Source organism: Rhopalosiphum maidis, chromosome 4 (genome assembly GCF_003676215.2).
Source record: "Rhopalosiphum maidis isolate BTI-1 chromosome 4, ASM367621v3, whole genome shotgun sequence".
In the NCBI taxonomy this organism is placed as follows: Eukaryota; Metazoa; Arthropoda; class Insecta; order Hemiptera; family Aphididae; genus Rhopalosiphum; species Rhopalosiphum maidis.
In genome coordinates, this window is record NC_040880.1 from 26454014 (window position 1) to 26471151 (window position 17138).

Here is a 17138-nt window from a genome sequence, read left to right on the forward strand (position 1 = left end):
ATTTTCCTGAAAAAAAAAAAAATACATCTTTTTTATCTGATTCTTCAAACAGCGAGTACTTACTATCTCAAAAAACATGAATTATTTTTAAAACCTTTTTTTTTTTTAATCAATTTGTATACATTTAAAATGTATGCACTTTTTGAATACAATATTATATAACTAAATATTTTTTTCATTTTATTTTCAGTATTTTTTTCAAAATATATTGTACATTTTGAATTTAATATTCCTTGGATTAATATTTTTTTGATAATTTTTATATAATATGCAAATCAAATTGCTTATGAATGGTTTGTTAGTTACGAGTAGAATGATTTAAAGTGAAGATAAGATAATGAAATGGCACAGGTTTACTTCGAAAAATGTTTGCTCAATTACACTAATTTTCAAAAATGTTATTTTAAAATGAATTAAAATTATGTAAAAAAAAAAAAATATTTCAAAAACGATAATACATTTTGTGATTATAAATGTTTGTTGTTGTTAAAATTTGTTCAATATTGTAATGTACAGACGCGTAGCCAGGAATTTCAATGGGGTGGAGAGGGTGTATTATTCAAAATTAATACTATTGTATCCATATGGATAAAAACATACTTAAGTGCAATATTTTTTTTCTCTTTATTTGTCTAAAATTATTTGCAAGCGTTTTATGTATCTATATTAAATTATCCATGGATTTCTAAATATTACTTACAAATTAAGTTGTAATTGGTCTTGTAGAATTGATTTAAATTCTTTATAATAGTCTGTACCTAAAAACATTATAAAATGATTTAACTAATAAAATTGTCACGAAATTTCGACTTTGATAAATGTGTATTTTATCAAAATATTAATTTCTGAAGATATATTTTACTTTATGCTGGATTAAAATTTGTACTTGTTAATTTGAACATAAAAGTAAAAGTATATAATATAACATTATTAAGAGTAATAATACATTATAATTATATGGATATGGATGTAAGGAGGAAGAGACTTAATCACTCTAAATACATAAGTAATCACTTATCATGGACACTAAAAAAAAGTGAATCTTTCTCATCAATTTTAATGGTTATAAATGAAAACAATTATAAACATAATAATAAAAAAAATTGTACCTATAACAAATATTTTAAATATTTAAGTTACCTATGTTGTATGTTTCAGTTATGGTGAAATAGCATAAGTTAACGTACATTAAATATTTTGTTAAATTACTTTAATTTTAATTTAATAATAATTTTATAAATGTTTGGAATTTTAAATTGTGTTAAGTTTGATGAATATTGTTCAATAAGAACTATTAAATTTGTAACTTTGGAAAAAATAAATTAAATTAACTTGTTCATTTATATTATTAAAAATGCACTGTAAAAAGTATTTTGTAAGTGTTTAAGATATAGACAGGAGTAAAATAATTGTTTCATTGATTTTGCGCAGTGTATACTGTATACTTATACGAACGCAGCGATCGACTTTGTTGTGTGGTAGTGTAAATATTTAAAAATATTAGTCCCCTTTAAAATTATATCAAATTTTCACCCATTTTTAAATAAAATCATAACTAATGAATGTTTAATACTATAGTGTTATATTAATGTTTTTTACGTTTAAAATATATATAATAAATACTTTAAATATCTTACTTATTTGAGGTTTATCTTCGTATCCAATATTATTAAACGCACAAATTAGTACATCTAGTTGGGAAATTATAGCTGAACAGAGTGAAATTAATAAGAAGTCGAACATTATCAAAACGTACATTGCTAATAATCCTATTGTTGTTTCTATTAAGTAAAATATTACGATAAACTGATTATACGTTTTTGTGGTTACGTTAAAACACAAATTCATAACGTTCTTGGCACGAATATTTGAGTTTTCTAAATTTGATATTTCATTTAATACTAATGGAAAAATAAACCATTGTATGACGATCACAAATGAACAAATTAAGTAGTGATTTGTAAATTTTATAGTTTTATCATGATGTTTGTACAGTACTTCGCCATATTTAGAACATTCTTTAGTCGTTAAAAAATTGAATTGCGCAATTTTTAATAGATCTAAAATTTTGTCTCTGTCATTCAAGCATTTGAATAACTTCCAACACGATATATAAACGTGAGAACTTGCGTAGAAAATTAAAACATAATCAGTGTTGCTAATAGGGTTGCACTTAGTAAAAAATGATGTAGAAATTCCGTAAGATTGAATACATATGCTAATCACAGAATATACAATGTAAAAAAGTTGGTGAAAGTTCCATCCGCAAATCTTTATTCCTTCACTAGAATCAAATATTTGGTAGAATTGAAGTTGCTTAAATAATTTTAAATTGATGACATAATTTTGTCCGTTAAAATTATCCATTACACGTGAATTCATTGAACTTATCTGTGAAAAAATAAGTGTAAAGTTTTAAAGTTGTTCGAAGTGTTAAAAAAATATTTTCATTTTTTTCTTCTCTTTTTTGAAAAAAAATTATTTGTACTCACACCATGTGTTATATTACTAATGGCGATGTACACGATGTTTTAAATGTTTACAGCGACCAATGTCGCAGAACTTAATGTGTTAAGGAACGGTAAACGACGGCAGTATGTGAAAGATTGAAATGATCACCAGTAACAGTAAAATACATAATAGTCCTAACACATGTAATGAATGCATATAATTATTAGTTCCACATGACTTATTATTTATACATTGAACAATAAGGAGAAAAAGGGTACAAGTTAACTTTTTTATTATTAATAATAATTATGATATACGTAAAATGAAAAAAATTATTAATACTTCCGAAGACACGCAAGAAAATTGCATTTAATATTTGACTTGCATTATGTCTAATATATTATTAAACAATATCTTGTAAAAATAATTAACCGTTTGACCTTTACCTATATAGACAAAACTTTAAAGTCTATTGTCGGTTGTTGTTGTTGTTGTTGTTTTTTTTTTTTTGATGCATTAGAAAAGTATAAATCTTGTAAAATTATTGTAATAATGATTAAGACTACTCACGTGATGATGTGGTCTGATTTTAAGTAACACGGCGTTTCGCATATATAATATACATGATGCATGTGCGCGATTATTTCATAGAGTAAGTATTGTTCTACGTTTTATTACCTGTGCACTCCGTCGTCGTACAAAATGCACTCGTGTTAAATTTAGTTGCCCATTGCTATCATTCAGCGTATTATTCCCTAGCACCAGTCAAATTCGCGTATAACGATGCCGTATATAACGATATTCCAAGATTCCAAGCAATGTATTTGTTTAGGCTATGTATTTGGTTGGTTTTATATGTTATGTGTAGTACTTTTATTCGTATATAACGATATCGGTTATAACGATAATCCGGATATAGCGATGTTATTTTAAAACGAAAATTAGCGATTAATAATATTATATTATAGTATATTGTGTGGTAAATTTGATTTCGTCCAAATCGATAATGCTTAATCTTATCTGTAACAGATAATGTGTTTTGTATGACCGTATTGTATACAGCATACGTTTCTTAGTCGTTTAGTCGCCGTTTTGATTGCCAATCGTTTAGACACGTTCCGAATAAGTTAAAAATGTCAAATAAAAGAAGACACTGTTTCACTATTGCTGAAAAAGTGAATATAATCGAACGTTTAAAAAGTGGTGTTTCTAATGAAGATCTTTGCCAAGAGCTAGGAATCAGTCAATCAACACTATCTACTCTATCTTTTAAATCAAAAGACCAAATAAAAATCGTTTTTCAAAAATACGTGACATCTAATAAAAGATTAAAATGTAGCCAACATCAAGACGTCGATCAGGCTATCTTGAAATGGTTTAAAATACAACGATCTAAAAATATTCCAATAAGTGGTCTGATACTTCAAGAAAAAACGACCGAATTCGAGAAGCATTTTAATAAAATTGATTTTCAATGTTCTTCTTGGATTACTCGTTTTCGTCGAAGACACAATATCGTTTTTGGAAAAATAAGTGGAGAATCGTCAAGCGTTCTTGTTGGTGTTTCGGAAAATTGGCTGGAACACGTTTGGCCTAATTTGCGTAAAAATTATGCAGATTCTTATGTATTCTTAAATAAAATTATACAGTAAAAAATGTGTTTAATAAATCAATTTTTCAAAAAAATCATGTTAGTTTTTATGATCCGGTTATAACGATCAGATTCCCTAGAAGATCCTTATAAGCGAATTTGACTGAACCTGATAATTGCTGTCTATGGTTAGCCAGCCGCTGTTACCTATCAATGCTTTTCGATGCTAGACTCTCTAGCTACAGTGGTTCTCATTGGGAACGATATCATTCCCCAGTGTGCGATGAAGGGGTGGTGAACAAATTTTGTGCGGTAGGGGTGGGGCGTTTATCTAGTTTTGGATGGTAAGGGGGGGGGGCGAGAGTGTTCACCCAAAAATGTTGTACATGGTGCGACCTAAAAATAATAATTACATATTTGATCTTCTATATATTAACTATCATTTATCAGTCACTAATAGGTACTATGTTGAGTAATGCACAATAACTTATCTTTGGTTGTTGACAAAATTATTATCTTTATTAATATCGAACTTAATGTGAAAAAACTTGCTAAAATCTATCATGTTCAGCCATCTCACTGAAGTTAATTTTTTATACAACAATCAAAAATTATGTCTACAAAAGCAAATAATTATATCGTCATTTTTTTTAAATAAACTAAAAAATGTATTTTATTATTATAAATTGATAATCTTATTATGTTTTTTTCAAATGTTTAATTTAATTAATTTAATTATTACTAGTACCTACTATATATTATAATATAAAACATAAATGAAAGCATGAGTTATATTAAATCATTTCAATTGTTTTTTTAATTTTCCAAATCATCAACTGCCTTTCTATCTCTCTTTCCATATCCTTAATTATAGAATTCTCACATAGGGGAGGGGGCGTTAAAAAATTGATTGCCACTTAAGGGGGCGGTAACTTAAAAGAGGTTGAAAAACACTGCTGGAGTCTAGCACTTCCTGTATAGGTAATTTCTTTTAAGTTTTTATAATTAAAATAAAATACGATATAAAATAGCATCGCCATTATACTACTACATCAAGCAAATGTTTCTAATACGTCTAGATTGTGCTCCATAGTCGACGTAATAATGGCACGTACACGGTTATGTGAAAAATACACCTCGGACTTTAAAAGATTTCACTTAGCGTGGTTAGCAAAAACATTTTAAATAAGCATTACAATTGTTGTGGTTTTGAGCATGTGTGGAGTTAATTTTTCATTCATTTGATTTTTACTTTTTTAAAACAATATTATTATATTATATTATTTTACTTATTGTACTTCATATTAGGTCTATACACAACACATTTGAAAAGTTTGGGTTTTTGAAGACCTCAAATACAGCCGTTAGAGGTTAGAATCATATCTAAAATTTGAAATCAGAGATTTGCAAATGGAGTTAAAAAGTATTTAATTTATGCAGTATATTATACTTGTTTTCTTAGAGTATTCAAATATTTTGCCAACCAGCAATATGGTTGTCATGTGATAACGCACTGATAACTTGAAAGTTACTTATATTAGTGTACTATAGACAGCTGTGAACGAAAAATCCATTTATTTATCTTCGTAGCTTTACACTAACAGTGTTACCGTTTATCTTATTTTCATGCTATTTTTGATAAACCAAAACAAATTAGTTAGTAACGTGTTTATAATTCAAACTCAAGACCACCGAGGACGACGTACTTATTATTATTATTTTCAGCCAGTGGCCACCCAATTCATTTTTCCAATATTCTACATTAAAATCTTTCTCGATCTATTAATAAAAAACTGTATTAAAATAAATAGAGTACTATTCAATATATACGTGTACATATAAAAATAGGGCTTCTATTTTATAATAGTTATATGGATTGATAATACTATTAAAAATTATCATTATTTATTAGTCAAATATAAACATTATTTTATTTGTTGCAATTTATAAAGTTGCAACTTAAACAAGTGTATATAATATTGATTAGTGTTGTTCTATAATAATTGATTTTTTGAAAGCGGTTGATATGATATTTCCCAAACTATTAGAGCACTTGCATGTGAAAATATATTCGTATCACGATAAGCTAATCTAATAATATTTTTAAGACAACTTAATTTGTGAACAATAATTATTGTATGTATTTTTATTTATAAGATATTATTTTTAGTTTAATTGTTTTCTCACAGTTTTAAATAACTGATATAATTTATTTTTACGATTTTCTAGTTAGTTATCTTTAATATTATAATTTAGTACTGTAAAACATTTTAAACGGTTGTTATAATTATAAAATATTTAAGTTTTGTTTTAAATGGTTTATAGTATAAACATATTATGGTGAAATAATGTTTTAAGTTTAAGTCTCTTGTGACTTGTGATTTTCTGAGTTAGTGATTTTCAACAAAACAGGGACCATATTGAAGGACGTTGACATGATCTGAAATTAATTGCATTTAGTTAGGTATTTTGTTCAAACTGTATAATTGTCATTACTATAATTATTTGAAAATAAATCTAAATTAATACATTAGCGAATAGTTGTAAGTTGATGATTTTTTTCGGCGAAGCTTTTATCACCATTTGATTAGCATCATTCATCCGCAATGTAAATAATAACAACTTCTTGAATTTTAAATTCATCTCCGTCCAATTACAAGAGTATATGCTAAAGTTGACCAATTCTCTCTATATAAAAATTAATTATTATCAATCTAAATGCACTAATATCAATTTTATAATAGTTTTTATACTTGTATGTTTATATTTTCAAATAGATAACAATAAATGAATAACCTTGAGGCAATATAGACAACTGATGAGCCGATTTTGATTAAGGTTAGGGCTGTCTCTGATCCGGGTATCAAGCAGACCTAATAGTAAAACATAATAAAATTAGAGGTTAAATAATATGTTTATATTAGTAAAATTTTCTTATACTATCTAAAGCCAATATAAACTAATATAAAATAAACCTAGGTACACCAATGTTAAATAAAATTATGGACATTGGGCTGTTTTTTAAATATGAACTATTAATATTAGTTGCAACTGTATTTTAAAACCCCATGGAAAATATAAACTGTCATGTAAAAAAAGTCAAAAAACAATTTATTTATATCTAGAATTTTATAATGAATAGGATATTTTAAATAAAAAATTTACACGTTGTAAATTATAAATGATAAGAAGTGGTCCATGTTAGCTTTATAGTAGAACTTGTAAACTAACTATAAAAAGTTTCTATTTATTATCTATAAAAAACGTTTGATTGGCTTAACATGAATTAGATGAGGATAATCTTGATACGATTTTTTTTGAAAATTAAGAGATAATAACAGTGTTACAACAATACTCCAAAAAATGATGACGTTACTCAGCTATTAAAAATTCTATAGTAGACCTCAATTCAACATTCCCGGATATAAAATACTTTTCTAGTTTTCCATTTACCAAAAACAAATTACAACACGCCGAAAATATATATTATAAGCATAAAAAAATTGTTAATAATCCGCCAAAAAAATAAAAAACAATATTTTAGGAAGGTAAAAATATATTGTCTGACATAGGTACCTATTCAATAATATTATATGTTTATTATATATTATTATAGTTATACTAATATTTTGTTTCAAAACATAGGAAACAATGTTTTAATGTTGTTTTAAAAATATACTACTTTGGTTTTACATTATTTTTATGTTAATTTTATAAAATTGTTTTTAACTATAGGATATAATCTAATAATCTACTATACAATGACTGTCTGTTTAATTGTATGACAATGTAATAAATGTAAAAATATTTACAATTAGCTGACTCATTACTTACTTGCATAAAAGATTTTCAATTCGTCAACGAAATTGTCTACCTTATCGATAACATGCATTAGTTAAATATTATTGTATATGTTTAAATAAAAAAAAACATACCAAAATGAATAAGTACGTCAAGATTATGAAATAGAATGAATCCATTGCAACGCTCAGTAAGATTGTTGGTTTCATAATAGAATAAAACAATTTTATTTTCCTGAAAAAATTATACATATTTTCTGGACGATTCTTCAAATAACGGATATTACACATAATATCTAATAGCATTTATTATCATACAATTTTTTTTCAATCTATTTAAATATATTATAAAGCATTCTTTTTGAACAAAATATTGTATAATACAATTTTTGTCATTAAAATTTCAATACTTTTTACACGAATTATTTAAAGTGTCTTTCTTCTTAAATTGAACAATGTTATTACAAATAATTTTTACATACCTACATTAAGTTACCCATGGTTTTTTTTAAGGAATACTTACAAATTTAGTTTAGTTGATCCTGTAGAATTGATTTTATTTCTTTGTAATAGTCTGTAATAACAATATAGAATAATTTAACTAATACAATTTTCATTAATTTTTGTCTTCGATAAATGTGTATTTTATCAAAATATTAACGTATGAAGATATATTTTACTACCTGCTTGCTAAAAGTTTGTACTTGTTTCACTTGAACATTAAAGTAAAAGTATATCATATTACATTATTATAGGTAATAAAACATTAAAATTCATAGGTGGCTTTAGAGGGGGGGGGGAGACTGAACAAATTTATATTATATTAGTGATCAATGATCACTCGCTATGAACATTTAAAAAAAACTGAATTGTTCCCAATAGAATTGGTTATTTGATTTAGAGGTTCTTTGTTGAGTTTGAGTGTTCCTAAATGTTCGATAACCACCGCACAGGGCCATAGCATCAGGAAATGTTTTCCATTGACCCATTACCAATTTCTCAATATAGTTTATCATGTGTTCTGATTTTTTTTTTCATGTATATAGCTATAATGATCACTTACAGATATTAAATGATCAAGAATACTCGACATTAACGAAGAAATAATCGCTAATCTAAAAAAACCAATACCATTGAGATCGAGTTTATATATGCGAATGTGGCGAGTGTGCGACGTTCAATATCATTAATTTGACTATCGAAGAATTCAGCACGTTGTATTTTGTTGGCCAAATATTTGATCTTTAACTTGGACACAGTTTCAAATTAATTCTTATTAATTAATTTATGTAAAAACCTTTTACTTTATTGAAAATATAAGTGTAACAATGAAAAATATTTATAATAATATTCATATTGTTAAAATGATTTTTTTTAAATATGCCATAAGTAAACAATTATAATCTTATAAAAATATATGGGTATCGGCTATCTAATAAATAGAAAAGATTTTGTCATTATAAGTTTGACATCAATTTGGAATCAATATTCGTATTCATAATATAAAACAATTATAAACATAAAAAAATATGTACTTATAACAAATATTATAAATATTTTAAATATTTAATTAGTTACCTATGTTGTATGTTTCAGTTATGGTGAAATAGCGTAAGTTAACGTACATTCAATATTTTGTTAAATCACTTTAATTTTAATTTTTCATAAATCACACAATTATATTGTTTATGTATACATGTTTGGAATTTTAAATTTTGTTAAGTTTGATAAATATCGTTCATTACCAATTATTGAGTTTAAAACGTTGGAAAGTATTTAAAAACAAACATCCTCATGCATAGTACCTAATAAGAATGCACTATACATTTTTTTTTACGTCAAAAACATAGGCAGTAAAATAATTGGTTTATATTTTGCACAGTGTATAAGAAAAGAAGATTTATGTGGGTGCAGTGATTGGCTTTGTTTTGTAGTAGCTTAAATATTTAAATATTTAATTTAAAAATATTAGTCCCCCATAAATTAAATTAAATTCCCACCTATTTTTAAATGTAACTATTACTGATGAAAGTTTAGTACTCTAGCATTATATTCATGTTTGTACGATGATAACGCTTAAATAGTAAAATACTATAAATGTCTTACTTATTTGATATTCGTCGTCGTGACCAATACTTTTGAACGTATTAATGAGTACATCTTGTTGAGAAATTATAGCTGAACAGAGTGAAATTAATAAGAAGTCGATCATTATTAATAAGTATACTGCTAACGATGCTATCGTTGTTTCTATTAAATAAAATATATCAATATACTGATTATACTTTTGTGTGCTTACGTCAAAACACAAATTCATAATGTTCTTGGCACGAATATTTGAGTTTTCTAAATTTGTTAACACATTAACCACAAGTGGAAAAATGAACCATTGCATGCCGACCACGAACGAAAAAATTAAGAAGTGATTTGTAAATTTTACAGTCTTATCACGATGTTTGTATAGCACTTCGCTATATTTAGAACATTCATTAGTCGTTAAAAAATTAAATTGCATAATTTTAAATAGATCTAAAAATCTGTCTCTGTCATTTAAGCATTTGATTAACTTCCAAAAGGATAGATATACGTGAGAACTTGTATAGGAAAGTAGAAAATAATCAATGTTGCTAATACGGTTGCAATTTGAAGTAAATGATGTAGAAATTCCGTAAAATTGAATACTTATGCTAATCACACCATACACGATGTAAAAAAGCTGGTGAATGTTCCATCTAAAAATCTTTATTCCTTCACTAGAATCAAATATTTGGTAGAATTGAAGTTGCTTAAATAGTTTCAAATTGATCACCACATTTTGTCCATTAAGCCTATCCATTGCATGTAGTTTCATAGAACTTATCTGTGAAAAAATAAAAGTAAAGTTTTTTGAGAAATTATTGGTACTTTACTACATCTTACTAAGTAGCATTATATCAAATAACTGTACATAGCTCATAGTAAAATTAAGACAATTGTTTATATTATTTCATACAGGTAGTATCAGTTAATTTTTTATAGTAAACGTTGAATTGGTACATTTCATGTACAATTGATTAGGACAAGTTTTAAATAATAATAAAAAAAAATACAAGAAGTACTATATGTATATACAATTAGTATATGTGATCAAATAAATGATTAAATTACGAAATATGAGAATTACATAAACCAAATTTTTAATTTTCAATTCTGGCTGAAGTCTTGAGAAACTACACTATTCTGTCCAGTCCGGTCAAACATATTATTGTTAATATCAAAATGCTGGTTGGTGGGTTAGTCCTGTGTTATTCGATTGAATGGTTTGGCAAATCTAGGTACAGGGTATAGTCAGAACTGTTGCATTGTAGAGTACAGTGATCTCAAAAATGATCTGTGACGTGTCTTTGAGGGAAGTCAAATTCAGAATTTGTAAAACATAACATTATTAGATTAATAAATTCAAAACTTTTACAAAAACTACAGCGAAACCAAAATATTAAAAAAAAAAAAATAATCGTATGAAAGTTTAAAAAAAAATATTTTGTTTTATTTCTGTTTTGAATTTAAAAAAGTTTATACTCGCACCTTGTATAATAAGACAGATGACGATGTCCACGATGATGTCAACGTTTATAGCAATCAATGATGTAGATGTTAATTTGTTATGCAATGGTCACCACGGCAGTTTGTGTAAGATTGGCATTATCACTAAAAATAGTAAAACTATACAATTCATAACGCACGCAATAAATGTCTAATTGTTAGGTCAACATGTATAATATATATATATATAAGTATAAAAAAAGGACGAACAAATGGGTATAAGTTTACTTTTTTATTATTTATAATAATTATGATATACGTAGAATGGAAAAAATATCTAATACGTCCAAAAACACGCAAGCAAAATTAATTTTCTATTTGACTTTCATTATGTTTAATATATTATTGAACAATATTAAAATAATTGACCGGTTGACCTTTACCTATCTGGTAAATTGTTTTTTTCTAACAGTAATTATTTTTATAATAGTAATTAACGTTAATTAGTGGTCGAAATATCTCAAAAGAAGTTGAGGGGTGCTTTACTTTCCAGATTTCTTAGTATATTATTTTTTTTATAGTTTACACTAATAACACTAGTCCAACACATTTTGTTCATGCATCAAAACTCTACAATATTCTTTTATCATAATTAATCTTTAATATTAAACAAATTAATAACATATTTTCAAATTTACTAGAAAAAAACTGATAAAATATATTATTTCTTATCTTTTTTCTTATAGAAATTTTACAATTTTACATCAGTTAAATTTAAATTACTATAACAATATTATCAAAAATATTCATGTTTCAATGTTGTCATACTAATAATTTCAATAACAATTTTGAATTTTGAATTTATTGTGGTTATAATCAGTGTTCTATCACTTCTATCCACGTTATTCACGAGCTAAATTTATCAATGGATGGACTCAGATATGACATACTATAAAAATCCACTTATCAGTTATCAACAACAACAAAAAAAAAATTTATCACGTTTAGATATTTTAGCACAAAGTTACGTCCCCGCGATACTTATATTATTATTGTTCTGTCATATTTATTAATAATATTATATTATTCTCTCTATATGAGGCTATTGATAATATGGTTGCGAAACAGCCAATTATAAACAATAACACAATAAGCCGAACCGAAATGTTATAAAAATAAAATAATTATTTTCACGGTAAAAATTAAAAATTAAGAAGGTAGCTAAACTTTGATCTATTGAAATCGAAATCTGACTGGCTTACAGCAATTTTACTGAAAAAAACTTTAAAAGACACTATATAATATATATTATATTTTAATTCATACATTATATATTATTTGTATTTGAAACGATAATGGTTTAGAGATTTAAAACTAAATTATCACATATGCATAATATGGTTAGGTTAATATGGTCATACATTGGTGTAATAAAAAAAAAGTTGTTGATGAGTTGAGTGATGAATGTATTGATTTTATAGTGGTGTTGTATGTTTTCGTTATTGAGTAAGCCATTGTAATAAACGTGTTAAATTTTAATTTAATGATAATTCATTGATATAACTATTGAATGATAATTATAATAATATCACTAAAATCATTCATTTTTACTTAAATATCTAATTTTGCCGTAATTTGAGGTTGTTGGGTTATTGTAAAAAAAACTTAAGTAGAATCTAATATTCAATTTTTAAAACTTGGTAATTAAAAAAATGAAATTCATATTTTAACTAAAAAATAATTTTTCAATTTTGAATTTCAGACCCTTATAGGTTAAGGTCGTGAATCATTAATATTTTTAAATATATTGAAATAAGAACAATTTTTGAAGAATTACAAGAATTAAAATGCCTAAAATTAGTTTAAAAATGTTGATGATTTAAGTCTGTACAGTTAAATATATATTCCTGTTTCATTAATTTTTTTAAAAATTTATCATGGAAATTACTGGAGATTTTTTATTTCACATTTTTGGGTGAACCCAAAATCAGTAGCGGTATGTGAATTAAATTAACGAGGCGACTTAATTTTTGTGTATAATTATCCAGTGGATTGCATTTGCGAATTCAATTGATAAAAAATATGGAGTGAGCTTTTTATTTTTAACTTTAATTTTTTATCACACGTTAAGAGGCCGTCACAGTAGAAAAATATCGACCGTAAAACATGCTTTCGTACTTCCAATAGTTCTCAAGCCTCGCTGATTGTAGAAATATGATTTTGGTATAAAAATAATCACGAAAAGTTGTACTAAATATTCTTGGAACAAAATTTTAAAATATTTTTTCGTTCCAATTTTATTTGTATTTGAAGTTTGTAAAATTTTTCATTTTTTTAAAAAATTATATGAAATCGGCAAATTTAGATATCAAAAATCTGTTCCAAGAATATTTAGTACAACTTCTCTTCTCGTGATTATTTTGATACCAAAACCATGTTTCTACGATCAATGAGATCTGAGTACTATTGGAAGTACAAAAGCATGTTTTTGGAAAAAAAATTACGAATTTGCCTTCGTCATGTGCTGCTAAAGCGATTACAGCGGCAGCGTTCTGAAATAGTACTTCTACCACCACCCCACTTGCATAAGCAGCCGTATCGCGCCATAGGTCAAAACTGGTTATTTATCGTAGCCGAGCACGAGTTATAAATAACTAATACGAAAATAATAATTTTGAAAATGAATAATATTATTTTATTTTACGATGTTATAATTCGTATTCTTTACACAAAATGGAACTACATAATATTAAATTGTAAAATTGTCACAAATCAGTTAGAAAACGTACGATTTAAACAATTTTTTTTCAATTATAGACAATTGTTCTATATTCAAGACGAAATTTTTTAAATTTAAATTAGTATAATTGTAAAAGTAAAAAAAGGTAGCCAAATGGGTGTCGATCTGCTTTACAGTAGGTTGCAACTTACAAGTGAGTCACTATATATCTACTGGATTATTGTGTTAAATTTGAATTCAATGATATAATATCATTGTATAAGAAAAACGAATCTTGAAGAAGATGGAGAGTTAGCCTTGATATTATAATATATATTTTTAACTAAAAATAATTTAAAATTTGACAAATTTTTTCAAAATTCAAACTTAAAAAGCTTAAAAAAAAAAAATTGTGCCCATTTATTTTTATTATTTTTCAACTGTTATTGTAACGATTTATCTGCAGAGGCCTTGAATTTAATTTTTATGCTTTTTGACCCAACAAATTTAATAACTAATTTATTAACAACTATGGAAAAAAAAAATTGGAAAAATTGAAAATGTCCGTAAACAGCTCAGAAACAGTGAAAATGTTTCGAAAATTTTATCAAGTATAGCAATTGATATAATAGACATATAGTGTAAATAATTTAAAGTATCTACAGTTATTTGATTTTTTAATTACAACAAAATAAGAAAATCGCTACATGATAAATCGAGTGAATACCAATGTTATAAAAATTTGAACTTTTCAAACGCTCATAAAAATTCTATTTGAATTTTTGGTAGAGGTATTTTTTCTAAAATTAAACAAACTTACGAGAAATCTTGTATTAAATTTTTAAATCTTAGATTTAAAAATAAAAATTGTTATGAATTTTTAACAAAATAATTTGAACATTTCCTTCATTTTTACGTATTTTATATATTGTCGAAATTCGAACTTTAAATGCTTATAAAAAAAAAATGTGATTACTGACTATGTATAAAATATATTCTTAATATTTTTAAACTATTATAATTTATATTAGGCGCCTCGTATTAATTTTTTAAAAATTTTTTACCTAACGAATAACATTTTATTGACATTCATAGAAAAAAAACCAAAAAACATTGGAAATTTAAAACGTAAATACTTAAAAAATAATTTAAATATTTTGAAAATGTTATCGTGTTTATAAAATTCTATTTTAAATAACAGTTAAAATGTCTTGTATCTACGTTCATTTTTTTAGAGTTACACCAAAAACCAAAATTGATTTTGTGATTTTGTCAAAAACCGTTGGCCAATAATAATTCATCTTATATACTACATTGTTTTGATGCCATAATTTAAATATTTAATCGAACACGTGGTAAATTTACGATGCATTATACACATTTATGTAATGAATTAAACGCATTAACGTGTCGCTTAGTGTCTGAGACCAGTCTCCCGGACTCCGTATAAAAACCATTATCGTGGCGATCCCTCCCCCATAAACTTTGTTTTTACCTCCTTTCTATAAGAATTAAAAATTTGTTTTTCGATCGACTCGACCACCTTATCATGGATCGTAGTATTATTATAATTGTATCGTCTGTCATTTTCGCCAATTTCAAAAATATCTCAAAACGTATGTTATATTTAGTGTGTACATTGATTCGTGCGTATAAACACACGTATGTGTACAATATAATTTACACGCATATAGAAAATATAGTTGACGAGTTATAGTTAAAATGGATGCTATAATATTTATAGGGGTTACTATGTATGAATGATTCAAGTCATATCTTTTAAAAGTCATTAAAGATATTAATTTGTATAGTATCAAAATGCTTTTACGGGAAATTGGAATAAAATTTAAGTTTTCGCGTAAAGTGAATATTTATTCATTAGTTGTGTCAATAGAACTTAAATCTATAATGTGTTGTTTTATTTATTTTTTAATAAAAAAGAAAAATGTGAATCTTGTAAAATTATTGTAATAATGATCAAAATATTACTACTCGCGTGATAATGTGATTTTATTTTTTGTAACACGGCGTTTCGGGTATACAATATTGATACATGTGCGTGATTATTTCATAGAGTAAGTCTTCCTCTACGGCTTATTGCTACAATAATATTATAATATAATAATATTATTATTATTTATAATTATCATTATTCTACTCAAATATGAACATAGAAATATAAAGATTATCAGATACGTCATCTTCAATCGTACAAGTATTTGCAATTGCTATTAAATTGCTATGTTAAAAAGGTCAATTAACATTATTGATCGATCGTTTATTGACATAATAATATAATAAATACTGATATATATAGACGATAATGTAATGTTTAGATCAAATTATTTAGCTAGGTCCGTTGTGTTTAGGGTAATACAAATTTATAATTTGCAATTATATCTTTAACACAGATGTCATGTGTCTAATTTTTTTTTTTATTAACACAATACGCGTTGCGTTGCACATTCGTGATTACAGATTAGTGATAATTAAAACTATCCAGTAGAAATGTCTACATTTTAAAAAATATTATACTTTCTCCTAATAATTAAAAATAATATTGATTAAATGAAAAACATATTTCACATTTTACATAAGTGCTAATAATGATTACTTAAATATAAGGTAGTACCTATTTGAAAGTTAAAATATTAAAATATATTAGTAAAAGATATTCGTTTGTTTTTTTTAATCTTTTCAATAATTACACTATCAAGAAGAGTTATAAATAAATATTATACACTCATTTATATTTTAATAGAAAATTTATATAATAAAGAGTATGTGTATACAATGTATATAATATAATGAAGAGGGTCGGTGATCACCAACGAATTTATGATCATATTTTCCTCGTATCAAGAAATGGGGAAAATAATTGTGTGGTCCAGGCTTATGTTAAGGTAGTCAGACTCCGCTTTAAATATGCTTATGAAGTAAAACTATGATATATGTATGACTGTATGAGTAATAATAATATTATGATATTCCATAATAATTGTATATTGTATGGTATACAGTTGTATTTCAAAAAAGTAAATTGTATAATACAATA

At 25.4% G+C, this 17138-nt stretch overlaps 1 protein-coding gene across 1 annotated transcript; it reads right to left on the bottom strand.

Moving 5' to 3' along the window:
• Window positions 1-6339: 6339 nt before the first annotated feature.
• LOC113548607 (odorant receptor 2a-like) lies at window positions 6340-8022 on the bottom strand. The gene is made up of 4 exons (XM_026949572.1): window positions 7978-8022; window positions 6796-6915; window positions 6572-6730; window positions 6340-6482 (listed from the first exon to the last, which is right to left on the bottom strand). The coding sequence occupies exons 1-4, from the start codon at window positions 8020-8022 to the stop codon at window positions 6402-6404; spliced, it is 405 nt and encodes a 134-aa protein (XP_026805373.1). The 3' UTR covers window positions 6340-6401.
• Between the last annotated feature and the right edge of the window lie 9116 nt (window positions 8023-17138).

Excerpts from the sequence above, each read along its gene's own strand:
- LOC113548607 (XM_026949572.1), bottom strand. The coding sequence starts at position 8,022 with ATGGATTCATTCTATTTCATAATCTTGACGTACTTATTCATTTTG. Across the intron at positions 6,916-7,977 it reads TGACGTACTTATTCATTTTG|GTCTGCTTGATACCCGGATC; the intron begins GTATGTTTTTTT and ends TTTTACTATTAG. Across the intron at positions 6,483-6,571 it reads ACTTACAACTATTCGCTAAT|ATCATGTCAACGTCCTTCAA; the intron begins GTATTAATTTAG and ends AATTAATTTCAG.